The sequence below is a fragment of the Hyposmocoma kahamanoa genome, unplaced genomic scaffold (genome assembly GCF_003589595.1).
Source record: "Hyposmocoma kahamanoa isolate Upper Pololo Valley unplaced genomic scaffold, ASM358959v1 224, whole genome shotgun sequence".
NCBI classification, from domain to species: domain Eukaryota; kingdom Metazoa; phylum Arthropoda; class Insecta; order Lepidoptera; family Cosmopterigidae; genus Hyposmocoma; species Hyposmocoma kahamanoa.
The window spans coordinates 6,496,810-6,517,582 of NW_020653743.1; the positions used below are offsets into that span (position 1 = coordinate 6,496,810).

Consider the following 20,773-nt stretch of genomic DNA (forward strand, 5'->3'; position numbering starts at 1 on the left):
AATATATTTTATTTTTTATTATTTACTAATATTTGCCTTAATATTTACCTTATTTTATTTACTAATATTTTGCTCCCCGAATTTTGTAAAAAAAAATTAAAGAAACCAAAATCAAAATTGAAAAAGAAAACAAAAAAAACGAATTTTGTGGAAAAAAATTAAGAAAAAAAAACGATTTTTTTTAATTATGTTGGCATAGTGTAAAATTTAGGCTCACGTTCAAATACACCGCGTAAATAAAAGCAAAACCCCATGCTAGGAACGGATATAAATTTGTTAACACTGCGCTGTCATTTACATTAGATAACATCGCGCCCTAAGGTCGCATCTGCAAAATGACAACTTTTCAGGAGAGAAGTTAGAAGACAAATGAAAATTTTAACTTTTTTTTATAATATCAAGTGCGCCTGACGGTAAGCTACACGATGATTTTTATGTCAAAAGACGAAAGCGGATTGCGTCTCTGTTGGGCCGTATGTGAGGTAGTCACAACGGGATTTTGAAGGTTTTGCCGATACAATATTAGTATTGCATCCTGAAGTTCTCGGTGCACCTGTATAGGTAAGTAAATAAATTTTATTATTATTTATAATACTAAGTGACTGGATGACCAAATCTTTAGTTTGTTTAATATATTTTGTATTATTTTTATGACTCGCATATGATGAAAGCACTTTTGACGTATGATCACATATGGCTTTATTATACCAAGGGAACGATGTAGACCATTATAGACCAAAGTATGTAAATTGCAAATCTTGTTAATTAGTGAATCCGTCATAAAAACGATAAAATAGTTATTTGTTATGCAAGGTTCGAACAAGCGAAGGATTCTAATATTGAACCACGAGCGAAGCGAGTTCAAATATAGAGTCCTGAGCGTAGGAAGGGTTTCCAGTCACGAGACGCAAAACAACTTTGCTGCCGAGCGAAACACACTGCTTTTCGCATCACTATTGCGAGGAAAGTGGTAGATGAATGAAAACCAATTGGACTATAACAAATAAGTTTTAATAAACAAAATTAGTCATCGTTGTCAATTTAATGTCAACAATATACCAACGGATTTATATTACATAAATAACGTACGACAAATCGCGTAGTTGAACGTGTCATCATGTTTTTTTTTTCATCGAAAGAAAACGTTGGTGCACCACAGTCCGTCGTCAAGTTCGAATTTCAAAAACGTTTTGCGCGCAGATTTTTAATGAGAGGTAACAAGTTATTAGAATTTCAGTATTGCAGTATAGACTCGCCGTAAGACCAGCTATCATGAGATCAAGAAGATGTAGATTATATTCAAAGATTCAAAATTTCAAAAGTAAGTGGCCAGGAACCAGAAAAGAAAAAATCTGTCAAGAATAATCACATCACATCAATGTTAACGACACGACGATATGTTTGTAGACCAAGTGACGTGTTTGACCTATTCAATGATAAATCATTACCACCAGACAGCAAAAAGAGCTCGTGAAGCATATAAATTGATGACTGTAATAAGTAACGTCAATTTAGATATAGAAAATTAACGAGAGGATGCAGACTTGCTTTCGATCTAACTGAAGAGGTATTAAGCCTTTGAATAAGGTCTAACATATTTATTAGGAACTGTAATGGTAAAATCTATTCTTATTGAAGATTCGTAAAAATCGACATAGAATTAAAAGCTTTTTCTTCTTGAGCAATGATCGGATGATTCTAATGAGTCCATAAATATCTTCAAATGACAAGGACGACGCAGAGTGGTTAAAAACCACCAAATATTAATTAATTACTTTTTCAAATTTCGGATTTCCGGAAATAGTTTTACTGCATCTTAAATATAAAAATGAGAAACACCATTTCTGCACTATTCGTTTACACGTGTTTTCAAACTAGAAATCTACAACAGAACTGAATATTTTACCAATATCACAGTTTTTATTAACTACCCCTACCCTACTACCCTAATACTCAACACTGATTAGACTAACATTTGTGCAATGAAACCACAGTTAAATTTACTTATAGTAGTAAAGACAATATATTATTTACTTACGTGATATATAGTTAATGAACAATAATAATCAGGCTGTATAATTAGGTTCCTAAACGGTAATATTTAACAAAACAAGACGACTCCAGTCGTATACTCGTGACTTGTTAAAATCAACAACTGTACTCATTATCTGTCTTCAATATTATGATTAATCTAAATACATTGTATGATTAAAATTATAAAATGTTGTCATAAGATAAAACGACTCACTTAAGAAGCTGAAGTTGAACTTTTAAGTAATTCTAGTGGCACCATGTTATTAAAATGCAGTAGATAACTAGTTCTAACTTTTTACGAAACATTTTTAATATGCCAAAAGCAACAGTTTGTTTTAACTAAAACGAATTTAGATACTTTTATTAACCTACGATGCTGTAAAATATTTTCCAGACATCTGGAATTAGAAAAAAGTAATTCTTGGGGCTCGTACCCAATGTGTGTGAATATAGAATGTTCGTTGTAATGTATGTATGATGGGATTTATATGTTTCCCAGAGTACACTGTTCGGTTGAGGTAGGTTGATGTAAAATATGTAAGGCAATAATAACAGTTTGTAGTGCAAAATTGCATTGTATCTACTAAAATTATAGGTATAATATAATTTTAGTAGATACAATGCAATTTTGAATATAATATAACTGCCACTGCGCACTGGCCGAACGGTTACCGTGCCGGACTGCCACGCAAAGGTCTCAGGTTCGATTCCTGGGCCGGGATAAATATTTGTATGGCTTACATTTATTTCTTTCGTGAGCTTGGATGTAATTTGTGATTGTCTATGTGTGTGTCCATGGCCCGCGACACAGGGTTAGGGATATTGAGTGAGTGCGTTATTATTAAAAAAAATGTAGTTGATAATGTTGAACTTGAATGATAGTTGCTAGCTTATGTATGTAAAACAAAAAAAAAGAAATAAATATATAAAAATGTAAGCGTGACAATGCGCGCGATTAGCTACATATTTAGGTTAAATTGTGACATACGTAATATACTGCTCGTACAGTAATTAATTAACATTCAGGTCAGGTTAGGTTAGGTTATAATCAGTATATGGCCCCTGGGTAGCTCTCTCGGGGGAGTACGTTGCTCAGTATAGAGGGGCCCGGGATGGAAGGCTGATGGTATTCGGCGAGCCTCGCGAGCGAGCATCAATAGCGTACCCGTACCCCCACCTATAGCGGAGAGGAGGAACACCCCGGGGGTTTGGTGCGGTCGGGCTGCTCCCCTTCAGGGTTCAGTCCAGTCCCACATAACCCCGGCTCTGCCCCCGCGGGGCTGGGGTATCTGTAAACAGTTTCCCCCAGATTAACAAAAAAAAGGTTATATTCAGTCCATGTCGTTCTTTGTGTCTAACCATAGACATTTATCTATAATACGTATACTATAACAGTCTTAGAGATCGCCCAATATTATCTGTTCTTCTATTTTTATGGTATACTGAATAATACAATAAAATGTTGCATTCTGAATCAAATATATATTAACATACCTTATTAACGCCCCCGTCTTGAAATAACCATAATATTTAATGTACCACGATATCGAACCTAAGTTCGGGTTCTTTAAAGTATTCTCGTACAAAGGCAACAGCAAAAAATCTTTATCCACCGGTCGGTCAATACAAGCGCACCTGTGCTAACCTCTAGTAAATATAGATCGCCAGAAATATCCGATTAATAGTGGCACAACAAAGCGATCGCCTTGGCAGTTGACGTACGATGTTTTGGGTATTTCGCTTCTAATTCTGCTTTTCACAAATTTCATTAAACGTCGAAACTACCTCAGCGCGAGTTCAAATTTTTCCGGTACTAATGGGACAGTGGCTTTAATTCAGAATTTATTTTTTTATAAATCAAATTAAATATGTACTATATGTGTTCTATAATGTATACTATATGTGTTCTATTTAATTTAGTTGATATTTAAAAGAAAAATCATTAGTAAAGTACCTATCGAATACAGCAGTTTTCTTGTAAAATTTCGAGGTAAGTTTGTGTTTTTATTTCTAGTGAAAATAATACAACACTTTCGCTGCTATGCGGAATCGAACAAAGCCTTTTGAAGTTATATCGACTCTTATGTACAAGTCGGGTTATTTTGGCTGTATGAGGTTATCAAAGAATACCTTATACAAAACAAGCACAGTCATAAGCTTATAGGACCCCTGGCGCCTAACGCGGGAAGTACCTTTTCCTTATAGGCTCAACTCACAATGGCGCAGAGTCCAAGCGTCGCATCGCGTCCTGTTTTTTAACTACAACGCCTGGCGACGCACTTTACCCACTCAAGGACCACACTTTATAGGCCTCAAAACTATTATATCTATAAACAGTCTTATCATACTATAGATTTAGATAATAGTTCTCTGTAAATGGTGGATGGTGACCCTTGGATATTATGTCACATCATTCGATACATTAGTCGGAGATGCGCGCGCGAGGCGAGGATGATGCATTTTTGTTTGTTGTTGTGAAGTAATTCCGTGTTCTGAAGTAATAAAAACAATTGAAATGAGCGCGTAAACTACTGTACTTCAGTGTTGTGTATGTGTATCGTGCCATCTATCAATAGAATACAATGAAATCATTGTGTGAAATGTGGTTGTCGTGAAGAAATAACCTCAATTTTGTAATGATAATTTTATTTCTTCCAACATAATGTTAGGTATGTCATTGAAATATCCTTATCTGATAGGGAATTTATCCACCTTTCTAGTCATATATAACACATTCCATATAATTATACAAGAATAATGGTTTTTTGCGACAAATTGGATTTTTTAAATTGTTATATGACCTTGTATGTTTTGAAAATTTTTTTGCTGCGTAATACGCTCACCATTCCTATAACGTTTACTCCATAAAAAGGTTTTGTAATACTGTAAAAAAAAATCGCATAGAAACATCGCGTTTTGTAGATAATCATAAAAGCTTCATAGGAGTGAATATTCTTCTACAAGATCACAGTAAAGCAAGTAAAAATAGTCTTTTCGTATTCTAAAGTTTTTCGTATTCAGAAGTATTATATCTAATTTCGCCATGTTGCAATTTTGATAGCTTATATTTTGTAAGCCATTAAACTTGAAATCTATTAGTATTAAGAGAATAGCGTCTTTCGTTTGTAACGCTTTAGTTACTTTGGTTTTAAAATATCATTGCTAATAAAATTATTATAGACTATAAATTACCTTAAAATTGTCGACTAGACTAAATCCTGTTCTACAAATGGTATTGTAGCACTCCAGAAGGGTTACTTGAGAAAAAAGCTAAGAATCACTCTTAATACTACCTACAGATAATTTTTCAAAGCACTCTTGTGATCTACTAATAAAGTTGTGCCCACTTTTACTTTAAATTATCTAGAAACCTTCTTCAAGATATCTTGAGGGAATTTGTACTCTTAAAATGTACAATCGAATTAAATTCTATTACATATCTTATGGTATATATTTAGATATAGATGTGCTGCTTGGGCAGTGTGGTCGACGTCTGACGCCTCACTGCGCTCAATTCTGCGACACTCGACTCCATTTTTGCATAGCATAAATTTGCACCTTAACAATGTGAAAATGGAGATGAATATGCTATAGGTGAAAAACATGACGCGTCGCGACGTTTCGCCTCTGCGTCAGTGTGAGTTGAGCCTTACATACACATATCTACTACATATATGTATCTGGAGTAAATTCACATGAAAATTAATTGAATATCAATTCTATGAAAATTTAAATACAATGAATAGCGACATCTCTTGCCAAGGCTGGTAGCTGTAAAGGTATCTAACTGGATGACGAAATACTTAAGATTTCTCATAGATGGCGCTACGGCTAAAATTTTTTTGAAAAAACCAAATACAAAGACACGACAACAAACAAATAGAAGAATTCGTGAAGTCCCCTGGTTCGTTCCGTTGCTTAGTTGCTATAGCTTCTGGCACGGTATGCTAGAAGATGTCGGTTCGAAGCCGGCCGGATCGAATATCAATTCAATAAAAATTTACATACACGTCTCCAAATTCATCCTTTCTACTGGCTTTCTGTGTTAATTTTTTTATTTAAACGTTTGATGTTAATTACTCTGCCTTTATGAAATATGTTTTGACTTCTGAAAAATTATCTAAAAATTGTATGGCAAAAACGAGAGATGCCAGCGCCATCCATTTATTAACGACGTCCATCTTCCTGGACATATGAAGCAAAATGTACGTAGTGATTAGACCGTGGGGGTTACGTTGTCCCAATTCGAAATATTCTATCATTATCGCCTCTAAAGACGACGCATAGTGTGTCATTATTTCGATAACAAGTCTAAGTTTTTAGGCAATTGCGGAGAAAGTACACGTCGGAGGTTTATCGACTCTAGAGGATTATAATTGTCCCATCACTAAAAATTCTATTATTGTATAGTGGCATTTAGCAGACGATGTCTTGATTAGCGGCAGATTCACTGAGTTAGATTATTTTTACGCTAATTATATTTTTGAGACACTTATTAAATACAGTTTAGGTACTTTCATTTGACATTTTCTCAATTTTTTTGTCCCAGTTTTGATATTTTGATATTAAGAAGATGCCGCGGTAGCCTAATTGTTTCACCTACTGCCTTTCGAGGCACCAAGCAGTAAAGTGAGCATTACTGCGCTTCGGTTTTGGAGGGTAAGGGTGCTGGTGAAATTAGAGGCACATGGGACTTGTCAACTTTACTCATGTCTCAGGGTGACGGGCGCAGTGGCAGTATTGCTCAGATTTTTGCGATTTACAGCTCAGGGGCCTTACAGATTTACAACTGCACGACTTGTTCGTCCATCACTTGGTATCCTAAAAAAAACAATCAAAAGAGGTCTGGGATCGGGAATAGAAAGGAGTTTATATAAAACAAAATAAGACACCCACATATCTTATTTAGTTTTATGCGATCTAAAAATGTCGCAAAGATGGCGATACAATCGTTATGAAAAGTGTTTTACTTTCCATGCGGAAATAACTTTATTTCCACATAACCACAACGTTTACCTGCGCGGTTTTTCACATTGTCCCTACACTCGTATAATTTTCAATACTCGATACTGTGATGCTGCTGTAATGTACAAATTGTACAATGTCAAGTATGAAGCTTCATTCGCATCATGCCTCTTTATTTGATCGAGTATTACTTATTTGACAGTAAGTAATTGTTCCGGGCAGATATCGGACGGAGAACGAGAGCACAGCCTGCTGATTTCGATTCTATTCGGAATCGGACCGATCGGGTAGTCTCGAAATCAGATGGGTTTCGGAACGAGAAGATGAACCTGATTCCTACTATATCTTTCTAATGTGTGAGTTAAATCAAATATTGTTCCGATTTGAAATGTTAAAAGTTTCCAATAGGCCAGTTGTGAATCGCAATTATGCGCCTCGACTCGGAAATGTCGCAGTTTCCGATCGGGAGAGGCAATCAAAATCAAGCTACAGGAGCTGCCTTTGCATTGATCGATACTGATAATATGTTGGGGATATTCGCGTCTTGACATTCTAATCTGATCATCCTGAAACAGACTAAAAGCTGAAAAAGCAGTTAGCTCAACCGATGAAGTATGAATCCATATTCAACTGTCTCCGTGGCCGAACGTTCGAGTCTCGGGTTCGATTCCCGGGCCGAGAGAAATATTTGTATGGCCTACATTTATTTCTCTCGTGAGTTTGGGTGTAATTTGTGGTTGTCCATCTGTGTGTTCATGGCAATACAGGGTTTCTCTAGTCTGGGGCCATGAGTGTGTACGTTATTATTTGTTATCGTATGGATCCTACTGCTGAAAATAAGGATTTTGGTAACAAGAAAATACGAGAAGGTGATAACCAAAATGAAAACCTATCTCGTTTCCGATACTCTACGCGCTTTTTCTTAATTTTCAATTATATCTGCTATCTTTTATACCCAATACTGTGTAACTTTATGGCGGTCATCTGGCAACACGTTTGAAATAATGTATCTATTTCCACGTTCTGACGTAACGCGCCGGAATGTCTACAAGACGGATATTTCTGATATTACGCTTTAAGAATGCCTTGTATCGATTATCTTGTTGAAATGTAGTTTTTAAATATAGTTTGCAGATTGTGTCGTCTATTTCAGTGTGACCATGCTCGACTTTTTGAAATTTGATGAGTCAGATAAATAGGTAGTCTTTTAATCGGTTCTAATTTCCTTTATTTTTTTCCATCCCCTAAGGTACTAATCGAAACAAACGAGATTTATCTGATTCGCCTTTCAAAAGTTACATAGTGTTTTTTTTATAATATCAAGTGATGAGACGAAGAAGTCGTGTGCCTGGTGGTGGTAACTATGCGGCTGTTCGTGACGGTGCCACTAAGAGCTTTAAATTGTAAAGATTTCAGGGGCACTGCCACTGCGCCTGTCACCCTGAGACAAGTTGACAAGTCCCATATGCCTGTAATTTCACCAGCACCCTTAACCTTCCAAATCGGAACGCAGTAATGCTCACATTACTGCTTGGCGGAAGAATACTAATTTATGTATGATATTTTACTGTCCACTCTGGAATAAGCTTACTCCAGTGGCAGCATTCCGCTTAGATCAGATTGCACTAAAAAAAGACAAGACCCGATTAAATCACAACTTTTTTAATGCAATCAGATTTATGCTCGGTGATGTGGTTCTAGAGACAGTATTTTAGTAGCAGTATAAAGCTCCTCGTGAAAGAGTCTGTCGCGGGAATTACTGCCACCTTACCTATTTCTGCCGCCAAGGAATAACGTGAGCATTACCTACTGCATTTCGATTTTAATAGTAAGGGACAAGTACCAAATATCGGATACTTTTTGAACATTCGAAAAAAGCACTAATATAATATTTAAAAACTTATGTTTATTGCAGTCACAGTCATTGACTATCTAAAGACTTTACATTAGAAAATAATTTAAACTTATGTCTATGTTCATTTATTTTTTACATAATTATTTTGTTTTAATTAGAAAAATCCACAATGTCTTCATATGTACCCTAATTAATGGATTTTCAGTACAGGGTATACCATTCAATATTGGATATCCAGTATATGGTAAACTCTATTAACCAAGGCATGTATTTAAATGATCCTTTTAAATTTGCAAAAGCAGTGGGCAAAAAAATCTAAACAGTCATCTTTTTTAATGATCCCATACACTTTCAATGAAGACAGCGAACTGAAGGCAAAAATGACGCAGACAACTAGCAAAATATTGGTAACGTACGTTGTACTAAAGTAGTTTTAGTTTTTAAATAAAGATGGTGTTGTTTAGTTTTCATTATGGCGGGGTATCCAGTATTGGGCACATATCCAATATTGGGTACGTCTTCCCTAATAGTGCTGATAAAATTACAGGCACATAGGACTTGTCAACTTGTCTCAGGGTGACGGGCGTAGTGGCAGTGCACCTCAGATCTTAGTGGGTGGCACTACAACGATTACCAGGCGCGCGACTTGTTCGTCCCGTCATTTGGTATCATAAAAAAAAAGACTGAGGGAAGGTGCTGATAATTCCAGAGTGGACAGTTAAACACCTACCTATATAACTTTCAATGGCGGATCTACTAAATAGATTTTTTTGCGACTAAAACCAACTGAATGATGTCATTTTACCTGACAGAGGCTGAATTTACATTGTGGCGAACTGGAATGGCCTTAGACTATGGAAACTAAAGGACATGTTATGTTGACATATATAAATCAGACGTTATATGTATATGATGCATTTGGATGTTGAAAACATAAACATGTTATTGTCTTTATTTAACTATTGCATGCCGTCTTAAGCGAAAAGAGATAGCATTACACTGGTCTGTCTCAAACTTGGGAATCGAAAATACGTAACGTCATCTTAAATGTCAAGCGTGTCCATTTCGTAGTACATGAGGTACATGATACGACTGTCAAAGGGAAGTACATCAAATGTCAAAACAAATGTTTTTCCAAGTATTTTATTGAATTATTCGCATGTATTGTAATAAAATGGACAAAAATATTGACAGTGAGAACAATTAAGTATTAATAAAAATTCGTCGCTGCAGCATTACGGGATGTGGCATTTGAAAAAGCGAAGATCGACCGAATGTAACATTGTACAGGCACGTGTTATTTTTCTGTCTATAAATCACACAAAAGCCTAAATATCTCATGTAATTAGACATATTTAAGTAGTTTATTCAAAATCTTGCCAAATTTTGCTTTGGTTTCTTCAGATTGCATGTTTGTTTGTACATTTTGAAGATTGTTGTTAACGATTCTTTTTGAGATAGTGTTGTTCTTGGAAGCGTACATATTATCGATATTCTGTTATTAAAATAATTCACTACGAGGTTTTTATTATTTTATTATTATTGTTTTTACCATTTCAAGTTTACCTACAAATCAAAAAAGAAAAAAGAATGGTTAGAAATCATACCGCCGTATAATAGTGCCGAATATAAACATTGAATCAAAGACCATTTTCATTTATTCGCTTCATTTTGAAGAGTCAAATTTTAACATAACTTTGAATGTAACTACACTACATGATAATGCAATTTCATCATTAGGTTTATTGGTAAATATTTTTATATTTAATTTAGATTAAACAAGACTCATTTACTAGGCATTCTCAGTTCCTGAAAACAAAATTGTCCACTCATTTCCGATTTTTTCCCACTGACAACTCTAACTACTAAAAATTCTTATTTTATAAAGCCAGCAATACAAAGACCATGTTGGTCCAACGTTGCTGGATGAAGGCCAGTACCAACGTATAGACAGCCTATTTGCCTTGCCTTGCCTTGCCATCGTTCGGTGTCACTCGCCTAGCTGACCGAGTGAAGGCGAGCGCTAACGTGTTCGTTTGACGTGGCTTGTCACAAGTCGCAGTCGGTCGTGACTATTTTTCTCACTTCGTCTCACTTCGGAGAAGTGTTGATTTTTCTGTACGTAGGCGCTTTCTGGCCAATAGTAGCCAATTGACATTGTATAATCAGACATTTGCATGCTATCTAATATACGCGAAACATGTTTATACTAACACTGTCTCTTGGTACATCTCCTGTTATACCATGTTTTAAGCAAATAAACGTATGATAATAATATTATTGTTGATAATATTACTACTTTCATTTATACCCAAAATTAAATGGAAGTATTAAAAATTCACTTAAATCAGTCACTGATATTAATTCTATACCAATGCATAAATACAAAAAAGCTTACACTATTTGGAATCTGTTTAAAAATTTCTCTATGAAAATATGAATCTTGAGGTTGGAAATGTATAGGAGTTATATTTCAGTTCTCTCTTTTTTATATACTCTCAAATTACATTTTTTCTGTGCAAATTCATTTTTCGTAATATTTGAGTATTTGTAAACGCAAAACAATAAATTCAAAATTGCATGTGACAATCCCGGATATTCCCATATAACCTAAAATATTCCCAAATGGAATATTGATCTACTTTAATTAAATGTTTGCATGTCGATAATGACTTATAGATAGATTATGGCACGACACTAACGAAATCCGCCATTTGTTCGTTCAATTTTTGTTTAGGTATGCACCGTATTCCGTAGTTAGGGCACCTCTTTTCTTTTATTTTTTTTCCATCCTCTAAGGGAATGGCACAGAAGTATCAATTTCGCCTCGCTGCGCGAGAAGGCACGGGCGGTTGCTGGAATGCTCAAGCACTCGCGGGAATGCTCGAGTATTCGCGAGCTTTCTCGCGACGGCGCGTTGAAGTAGTAGTATTTCGCTTACTTTACTGCACCTGCATTCACGCCACTTCCCGCGGGATCGCCAGGCGTAGCAGACGGCAGAGCTGCGAAATTCTCGCAAATGTGTGAGCATTCTCGAGCATGCGCGAGAATTCCGCGGAAGATGCTCGACGTGATTTTTGGCTCGTATCTAGTTTGTACGTTCCACAATTGACCATAAAGTTCCAAAAATTCGCTTTCATTCCGTTCCGCCGCAATATAAATTGAGCCTTGTCCAATTTAAAAAATTCGACTGTGGTCATGCTGAAACGCCTGCAGATTTTATTGAATACGGTGAAATTATAAGCATAGCCATAGATTTTCGTATACCTGGGCTATAGTAATAATAATAATAATAACGTGACAGAGAACTAAACCAATTGCCTAGTCTTAAACTAGAGAGTTCCCTGTACTATGTTACCAAAGCAACACAATTCACTCGGACCACCCAGACCAGAACCAATTTAGAAAAGTTCATTTCCCAAATTGGTCGTACCGGGAACCGAATCTGGGACTTCCGCATGCAACGCCCACAGTGCAAACCGCTGGCCACCGATATCATCACAAAAGTGGTACAGCATAGTATTCTCAACAGTTTATTTTTTATTTTTCCTTCAATTTACCTTTTTCTGAATTAGAAACAGAAGAGCCTTTCTACCTTTTGCGATCAAATAATATAGATTCCCTCTTTTCAAAATTTCGTTCTTATGCAACTTTATCATCATCATTTTAACTGATTGTCAATTGCACGATGAAAATGTTAAAAGTGTAAACCCAAAGTACATGAACAACAAATACCCATGTAGGGTTAAAAAATTCTGAGCTTTTTTTTTCAGGGTTGGACAGTAAAATATATGAAGTAAATTTCAGTAAAACACACTTTCATGATAAGACATTTTATTTAATAGTTTCATTAAAATATTGTTCACAGATGTTCGCAATGTGTTCTTCAGAAATATTAAAAACAATAATTTACTACAAATTACGTAATTCACTTTCAGTTACATTTAGTGTTGTGCGTTCCACATCGAATTTATTAAATTAACAAAGTTAACAAGAACTTAAGAGCTAATAATCTCAAAAATGGTGTTCTTTTCTTTTAAGCACAATACAAACATTACATACATAAAATTGATGGCTTCATTTTCAAAATATGCAACTATGCACCTTGTGGGCAGCAGCGTTCCCTGTGTAATTTAATTGCTACGTTAAGGTTCATACAAGCAGTAGGCTAGGACATCGAGTATATAACCAGAAATAAAGTCAGAAAAATCACAAATTAGAAAGCTGAGTACAGCGCCAACAACTGACCTGTAACGTCTCCGTATATTCCAAAAATATTCTGTATTTATTTATTGTAATAAAGATAACATCTCTGACTATGGTGGGCTGTTCCATTCGATGGTATGGGAAAAACAGCATATCTAATTACAAAACAAACGGAATCACAATTTTCGTCCGTTACAGCAAAGCTCATGTTCAACTGGTCGATTTGAAGTGAAACAATTGACGACACCTCACCGTCATTTGTTTCACCGTTGGCCAATCGGAGCGCAGTTGTCACCGTAATGATTCGGCAGAATAGTTTTCAAACAAGTTAAATGACATTTCGTCTCTATTTCTGGTTATATACTCGATGGGCTAGCACAATAGGTCTTGGGGTGCGCGAAAGGAGTCTCTGTATTCATGTTCTCCGGCGCACCCGGCGCAACAATCCACGAGTATGTTACGACTATTGGCAAATCCTTTCATTACGAAGGCAAACATATCCCACACTTCAGCATGGCGGCTAATACTAGTGACGTGGATTGCGGCAATCCTTCTGGGTCACAATGATATAGTGTATGCCATCGACACGACAAGAAAGAAAAACGTCGCAAAGAACCACACCAATTAAAGGACGCATGATGCGGATGAAGCTTCATACTGTACATTGTCGTTTGATATGGCCGAGTATTACTTAATTAACATTTATTGTTTCGGACGAATGTCAGACGATGAACGAAAGTAGACCGTCTGTCTTTAACATTTATAATCATGCTAGTCATATCTGCTTGCTAGAGGTATCTGTACGTATCTACGGGTACACTTAACCGCCTGCTACTATTATGTACCTTTTTGTTGTAAAGACATGCTGGTTACCTTACATCAGCCTGCCGTTGGCATGTACTATCACCAAAACTGAAGACTTCCCTGTTTTAAAGTATTTTGTTTGCAAGTAAAGATTGAAGCTTACCCGGTTCCTTATTTAAATGTCCTTTTTTTTTAAAAAAAACCTCGTGTATAATAAAAATACGGTTGAGTCTTTGGTTGACAAGAACAACCCTAAGGTTGTAACGCAACATGCCAGCCAAGCGTGAAGATTGTGGCATATCATTGTATTCTAGAGATATGGAGTCTAGTAATGAGCTGTAATATACATGGATGTGGAATAAAAGTCATTAGAATAGTTTTCAAACGAACTGAATTATGTGGCTCCAATTGCCGGGGTTTTGAAATAACAATTATAGGGTAGTTCAACTGCTTATAAAGTTGATTTTATCGAAAATCACGATGGGTTACTACCATTATGTTCAATTAGTTTGTGAAATTACCCCACTTGTTTGATATATATATAAAAGGACTTTCGCGCTCTGCACGCAGACGACTGATAGGAAATCGCACAAGACAGGGCGCGCTGGCGCCAACTCGTATCGGAGACCAAGTTCGAGTCGCTGAGCCAAAGGAGTAAGTTTGTTACATTATTAATACAACAGGACAGGGCTCCAATCTGCTTCTATATGCCAAACCAGGGTCACCCCTCTACCAACGGAGACACTATATCTTACGAATTTCTTTATGTGTTTCGTACGGATGTTTGTTTTTTTAACGGCTTTTTTGCTTTAGCGCCCTACCTGTAAGAAATCTATACAAGTTTTTCTTCATATTGTTTTTCTTCATATTGTATATCGACGTAAGCGTTTATAATGCTTATTAAGAGCGAAACTTAATTACAATATCTGTAAAGTTTCAATTAGTAAAAATAACTCGCAAGTCCGATCTGTGCAAACATTTCTTGAATTTAAACAAAGGTGGATCGAACTACAATTCATATTGAAACTAGATTAACAAATACTTTAAAAGCATATTACGTGCAGCTAGCATCATACAAGCAAAAAGACTCTAACACACGAACACCCATACGTATGCATAAAAGAATTGAACACCAATACCTATTTAAATTAGGAGATTTCCAAGTCCACAAACTTCCGCACTTCCCTTGTACACGTAACAAGTGCATGTAACGTCAAAGTTCAACTAAACCTGACTGTACTGACTAATCAAAGAAATTACCAATTAAAAACCAATCTGCCTGTGCAAGTTGGTGAAAGTGCATGGAGCGTTACTCTTAGCTGGTCGTTGTGTTGAGTATACCAAGAGCCAGGAACGGATGATCTTTCACGTCATACATACTCTTTCCATACAGGTTGTTCTATAAAATTACTTACAATAATACGTACTAGTCTTTAATATAAAAATATCAGCTGCTAAAATTTAGTCTAAAATTTTTAACAACGCCGTAAAAATTCTAGAAAAAAACTTTCTATTTTTTGTACAGATCTTGTTTTTGATTTATCTAGTAATCTCATAGGTCACTTAATCAAAATTATCATTATATTTAAAATTAAAGTAAAACGATTCACAAAATTAATTAACTACAGCTAATTGGTTAAATCAAACGACGTATAAAATTCGTCAAAAAATGTAAGGCACTGAAAATTCCCTTGTTCAAACATTTGTTCTGTACATAATGTACACGACCCTTAATAATACAATATAGCATTTTTATGTAAAACGCTTCTTTATAAAATATTGTACTTAATTAAATTGTGGAAGACTTTAGAAACATTTTAGAAACAATATTTTTTATATTTACAATAAAATTTGTGCTGTCTTTTTTTACCCCAAAGCTCTAACGCTAATGTACTTCAAAAAAAAATGTTAGTCGACTTAAAATTTAGAATATTTAAAAATTAATCAGTCTCTATTAGAGATTTGTTTTCGTGTTTTACAACCATTTTGCACCATCAAAGTTAGTCAGAAATGTAAAAAAATCTTAAGATTAATTGACATTGTAAGTTAACACTAATTAGTCTATCATACAAGTTAACAGATCTAAATTGAACACAGTATAAAAAAAAACTACTGAATCATTTGGAGGTATTGATTTTCTTCATAAAACGAAGACAGAGAAGTCTGGAGATCGTTCACAACCATGTTGTCGCCACCTTGCAAAGGATGTGTACTACTGGATACCATTTCAGAACTTTTCCAATTCTCGCAATTCTCAACATACTCTAATGTTCTTTGATACGTCTCCTGTCGCATATTATTCGAATTCTGATTCTTCTTTCTGCCATTTGTTGCTTCTATTTGCGACTGTGAAATATCCCAAACTTGGACATCAGCTTGCTGATTACTTCTCAAACTGTTCATACTACAATCCGTCTGTTGGTCATTCTTTATTTGATTACAGTTAAGGGACAATCTCGTTCCATTGACAGGTTTTTGACTCCCCGTTGACATATTCACGGAATTCTGAACCGATTTCTGCATGTTGTGCTTGTTGAACTGATGCCCTGGATAATCCCATTGGTTGTATGGTCGTTGATGGTTGAAATACTGATTATTGTTCATCATAGCCTGATTGTACTGGTGGTTGTTCTTCGGTGGTGGAGGACCCATGACATTAGTAGCGTTCACAGCTGAGTTATAGGGTGGAGGTTGAGGGTACTGAACATTTTGGTTGTATTGAACGTTTTGCAATGGGGGGTTTGGTTCGCAATAGCTATTCATAACTCCTCGGCCCATATTACCACTGTTATCCACACTCATCACAGAAGATCTTGACATTTGCAATGCATGCATCTGACTTTGGGAATAGTTAACCGGATTTTGAGGATAACTCATATGATTATAAGGGATATTTTGGCTTTGCATTACTGGCATTTGATTTTGATTAAACTGTTGTACCATTTGGTATTGCTGCATGTTTGGAGTTCTCGTCATGTTCTGATTTTGAGGATATGGTGGAACTTGATTGAAGTTCTGATTTTGATACTGATTAGGACCGTTGTTGAAGTTCTTATTTGGCAGGTTAGGATTTTGACGGTTGTTCATGTAATTTGAAGCCATCGGCGGCATTGGACCTTGTTGATTCATATTTGGTACTATTTGAGGTTGCTGAGCCATATTCACTTGCATAGGTTGCTGGTTCATGTTGATCATTATATTCTGGTTTTGATTTGCCACTGGAGAGTTCATTGTCATGTTAGACATGTTCTGAATCATTGGACTTGTCATGCCTTGAGCCATTGGGCTTTGCAAACCAGGATGCATAGGACTTGGTATACCGTGGCTGATGGGACTCGCTACGTTTTGCGTCATAGGGCTAGCCATGTTCACCAAAGGGCTAGCCATGTTCTGAGACATTGGACTGCCTATGTTATTGTGTCGTGGGCTCATGATCATCTGATTCGACATTTGTGGACTCATTAAACCTTGCATGCTTTGAGGACTCATGGCGTTATGTTGAGGAGACATAACACTCAAGACAGATTGTGGACTCATGACGTTGTATACACTTGGTGGACTCATGACACTATGATGCATATTGTGCGGACTCATGACACTTTGCGGGCTCATGGTACTGTGAGGGTGACTTTGAGGACTCATCAAACTATGCGCCATGTTTTGGGGACTCATAACCATAGTTTTTGGGCTCATCGCGGGATTTTGTTTCTGAGGTAATGGGTTATTTACTCTCAGTCTGTTTGACTGCTCAGTTTGATTCGCTGCCATGGTTTGTAAAGATTGTAGCGGATTATTAACTGGGGCATTCGAAGGTGGTCTTGAAAATTCTTTTTCACAGGGTTCTGTGGTTACTTCAGGAATGACTTGCTCTTGTAGTGGAGGATTCTTGTCATCGGGAGATTTAGCAGCCAACAAGGAACCGCTGTTACCCGACATACTAACGTCTAATGATCTTAAATCGACTGGAATATCACTTATATTGAGATCACTTCCTATGGCACCTAAGTTTTTGAGTAGAGAATCGTCACTGGTCGCTACGTCACTGATTTTGTCATTTGAATTGTTCGTGTTCGGTATTTCACTGGTGTCTTTGGTTGCACTGTCTTTCTTGGTCTCAGGCTCGTTGGTGGAGTCCGTCTTGCCTGGTGCTACCGTTTCGGTTCCCAATATTGATTGGTTAAGATATTGCATCATTTCGTCTGGTATTACCAGTTTGTTCTCCACCATTTCACCTTCTGCGACCTGTGAAAAAGAAAATAATAATATTGAAAATACATTACGATTAATGTTTTTTACATATTTATTCCATAGTTATGGCGTACACTAAGCATGTAATACATTGAAAGATATAAGGATGATGTAAGCGAAATCTAACCAGGTGTGATACCGACCTGTTCCAGATTAACCTCCTGGTTCGGGTGGTGGACCTGAGCAGTGGTGATTACCACAGTGTTGGTTGAGTTGGAACGAGATTCTTTGTAGGTCACTGTTTCGTGGTCGTCCTCTGTCTTGAACGGGAAAGGAGCATCACCCTGTAAATAAAATTAAGTTCATAAGTACATGACAAATTGGGAAATGTAAAGTAAGAAATTTATATATTTTTGTACATTATATTATAAAAGAAATAAGGAATGTCATCAATCGATCTAATTTGATATTGATTAAACTTCAGATAGTTTGTCCCCTAAATAATAACAAAACATTCAATTGCAGATCGAACACACTTTGTGTCAACTTAAAAGTAATTACTGAGCTTTAACTTTAAGCTTAAGCTTCAAGTGAAGGGACGAACAAGTCATACGCCTGGTAGTAAGCTACACGCCTGTCCATAACGTTGCAGTGTTACTCAGAGCTTTAAATCGTAAATATCTGAAGGGCACTGCCACTGCACCCGTCACCCTGAGACATAAGTTGACAAGTCCCATGTGCCTGTAATTTCACTAGCACCATTACCCTACTAAAACCGGAACACAGTAATGTTAAAATTACTGCTTGGCGGCAGAAATAGGTAAGGTGGCAGTATTTCCCTGATTGAACTCTTTCATAAGGAGCTCTACTGCTACTAAAGTAAAACTACTCACCACATCGTCAGTGCTGCAAGGGTAAGCCTGATAACCCTGGGCCTGGTCACTCAGGTTGGACTGTTCAGACAGCCTTCGCGCCTCTTCCTTGATCTGAACGTTAGGGTCCAGTTCCAATGCCAACTCTTCAGCTCTTACTTCTGAACAGGTCACTCCTCGAAGTAGAACGGCCTAGAAAAATAAATCGTTACAGAATTGCTGAAAAATATCTTCAAACCAATTTGTGTAGTAGAATTTAACAGTTCACTTATGGTTATTTAACATTAGGTACGTACTCTTTCTCTGGAAAAAAATAATACCTGGTTTCCTTGAGATGTTCTGACGGCTTGGACAGCAGCAAGCGCTGAGGATGGCGCTGGCGCATAGCCCACGCATGACACTTGACTAGATCTATAAACAATAGGAGACGTATTTTAGAATCACGCTACCACAAATCTTGAAACAGACTTTTTAATCTAAGAAACATTAGCAGGTCGACACATCTCGTAAAAAGCCAAATACACCCTGAGAGTCGCGCGGTTGGAGCCCCCCACCACATGATTTTATTTCGTTTGTGGTAAGGTCAGAGTGCCGGCCGAGCATCTGTCGACCTTCCTGAAGGACGAGTTTTGGCCGAAGGCTGTCATGTATTGGCGATTCCGCAGCCAGTTAAAACCTTATCACACAGGCGATTTGCGAGCAAATTGAAAGCGATGTGACAGCGCGGCGTGCACACCGTGAGCACGCTGTCGCATCGCTTTCAATCGCAAAGCGGCCGCGGCGTTGTCGCTAATGTGATGAAGCTCTTACCTGACACCAGATTGCGCTACACGTCGCCGACGAGAGCAATTGATGTAGATTAGTTATTTCATTTTTATATTACATTATTATATGTATGTTAGTCCTTAATTATGGGCCCTAGTTGCCTGATTCAAATGAATAAATAAAATTAAAAAAAGTTTGTGGTAAGTATATAAAATAAGATAGAGATATTTATTTCAAAACGCGTAAAGATGTGACTGATTAAACACAGGGAATCAAATGGAGTAATCGAGTGCTTTTTTTTTTCAAAAATATGAAGTCATTCTTGTATTTGATAAACAAGGGTGTCTTCATATTTTGCGTGCGTTGTTTTAAAAGCAGGCAGTAGTTATACCTTCGACTACTATCAGGCGACAACTGGTCGTAGACGTTGGTATGCTGTGAGACTAGTCTTGGCTGCCCGGCGACTCCAGTAGTTGTCGCCACTGCGCCCGACACTACTGAAGCTTGACTGCTCTTGCGGGATATATCCGAGGACCTGATAGACAACAAAAATGGTTGTTAATATATGCAAAGATCCGCAACAAGCACGTAGAGGAAAGCTCAGTTGGCAGTAGCCACGTTGAGGTAACAGACACTCGTTCGAGTCGTCTGATCGAAGGATTTTTTCTTTGTATTCATTTAATGAAATAGATGATTGAAAATTAAAATACGGCGGCATTGATCTACTAACGTCAATGTATAGCAGTTAATATTTAAATTTAAGACCAACACTTGGGTAGACAAACTGTACTGTACGGAGACAACTTTGGATGAGGAAAATGATGAGTACAACCAATTTGGAAAATTAACTTTTCTTGATTGATTCTGGTCTGAGTGTTCTAGATAATGCCACGGAGTGAATTCCGTTACTTATAGGGCTACCTTGTTCCATATATGTACTGTAGTTTCCAAAGAAAATAATAATAATAATAACGCACTCACTCACAACCCCGCACTAGGGAAACCCTGTATGGCTGGTGCCATGGACACACACATAGACAAACAGAAATTACATCCAAACTCACGAGAGAAATAAATGTAAGCC

The 20,773-nt window shown here is 36.8% G+C and overlaps 1 protein-coding gene across 4 annotated transcripts in view; it reads right to left on the reverse strand.

Annotated features, from left to right (window-relative positions):
- Nucleotides 1-14,741: 14,741 nt before the first annotated feature.
- The window catches only part of LOC113228149 (transcriptional activator cubitus interruptus), a 179,992-nt gene continuing 173,960 nt past the window's right edge, over nucleotides 14,742-20,773 (reverse strand). Inside the window, exons 18-23 of one of the 4 annotated variants that reach the window (XM_026461359.1) lie at nucleotides 20,081-20,224; nucleotides 19,245-19,335; nucleotides 18,946-19,116; nucleotides 18,256-18,396; nucleotides 16,952-18,106; nucleotides 14,742-15,071 (exon numbers count right to left, since the gene is read on the reverse strand). In XM_026461359.1, coding sequence (XP_026317144.1) covers nucleotides 14,919-15,071; nucleotides 16,952-18,106; nucleotides 18,256-18,396; nucleotides 18,946-19,116; nucleotides 19,245-19,335; nucleotides 20,081-20,224 — 1,855 coding nt within the window. In that variant the 3' untranslated portion in view covers nucleotides 14,742-14,918. Of the gene's footprint in view, nucleotides 15,072-15,814; nucleotides 18,107-18,255; nucleotides 18,397-18,945; nucleotides 19,117-19,244; nucleotides 19,336-20,080; nucleotides 20,225-20,773 lie in introns of those variants that run through there. The other 3 variants (XM_026461358.1, XM_026461357.1, XM_026461360.1) reach the window with 3 other exon arrangements.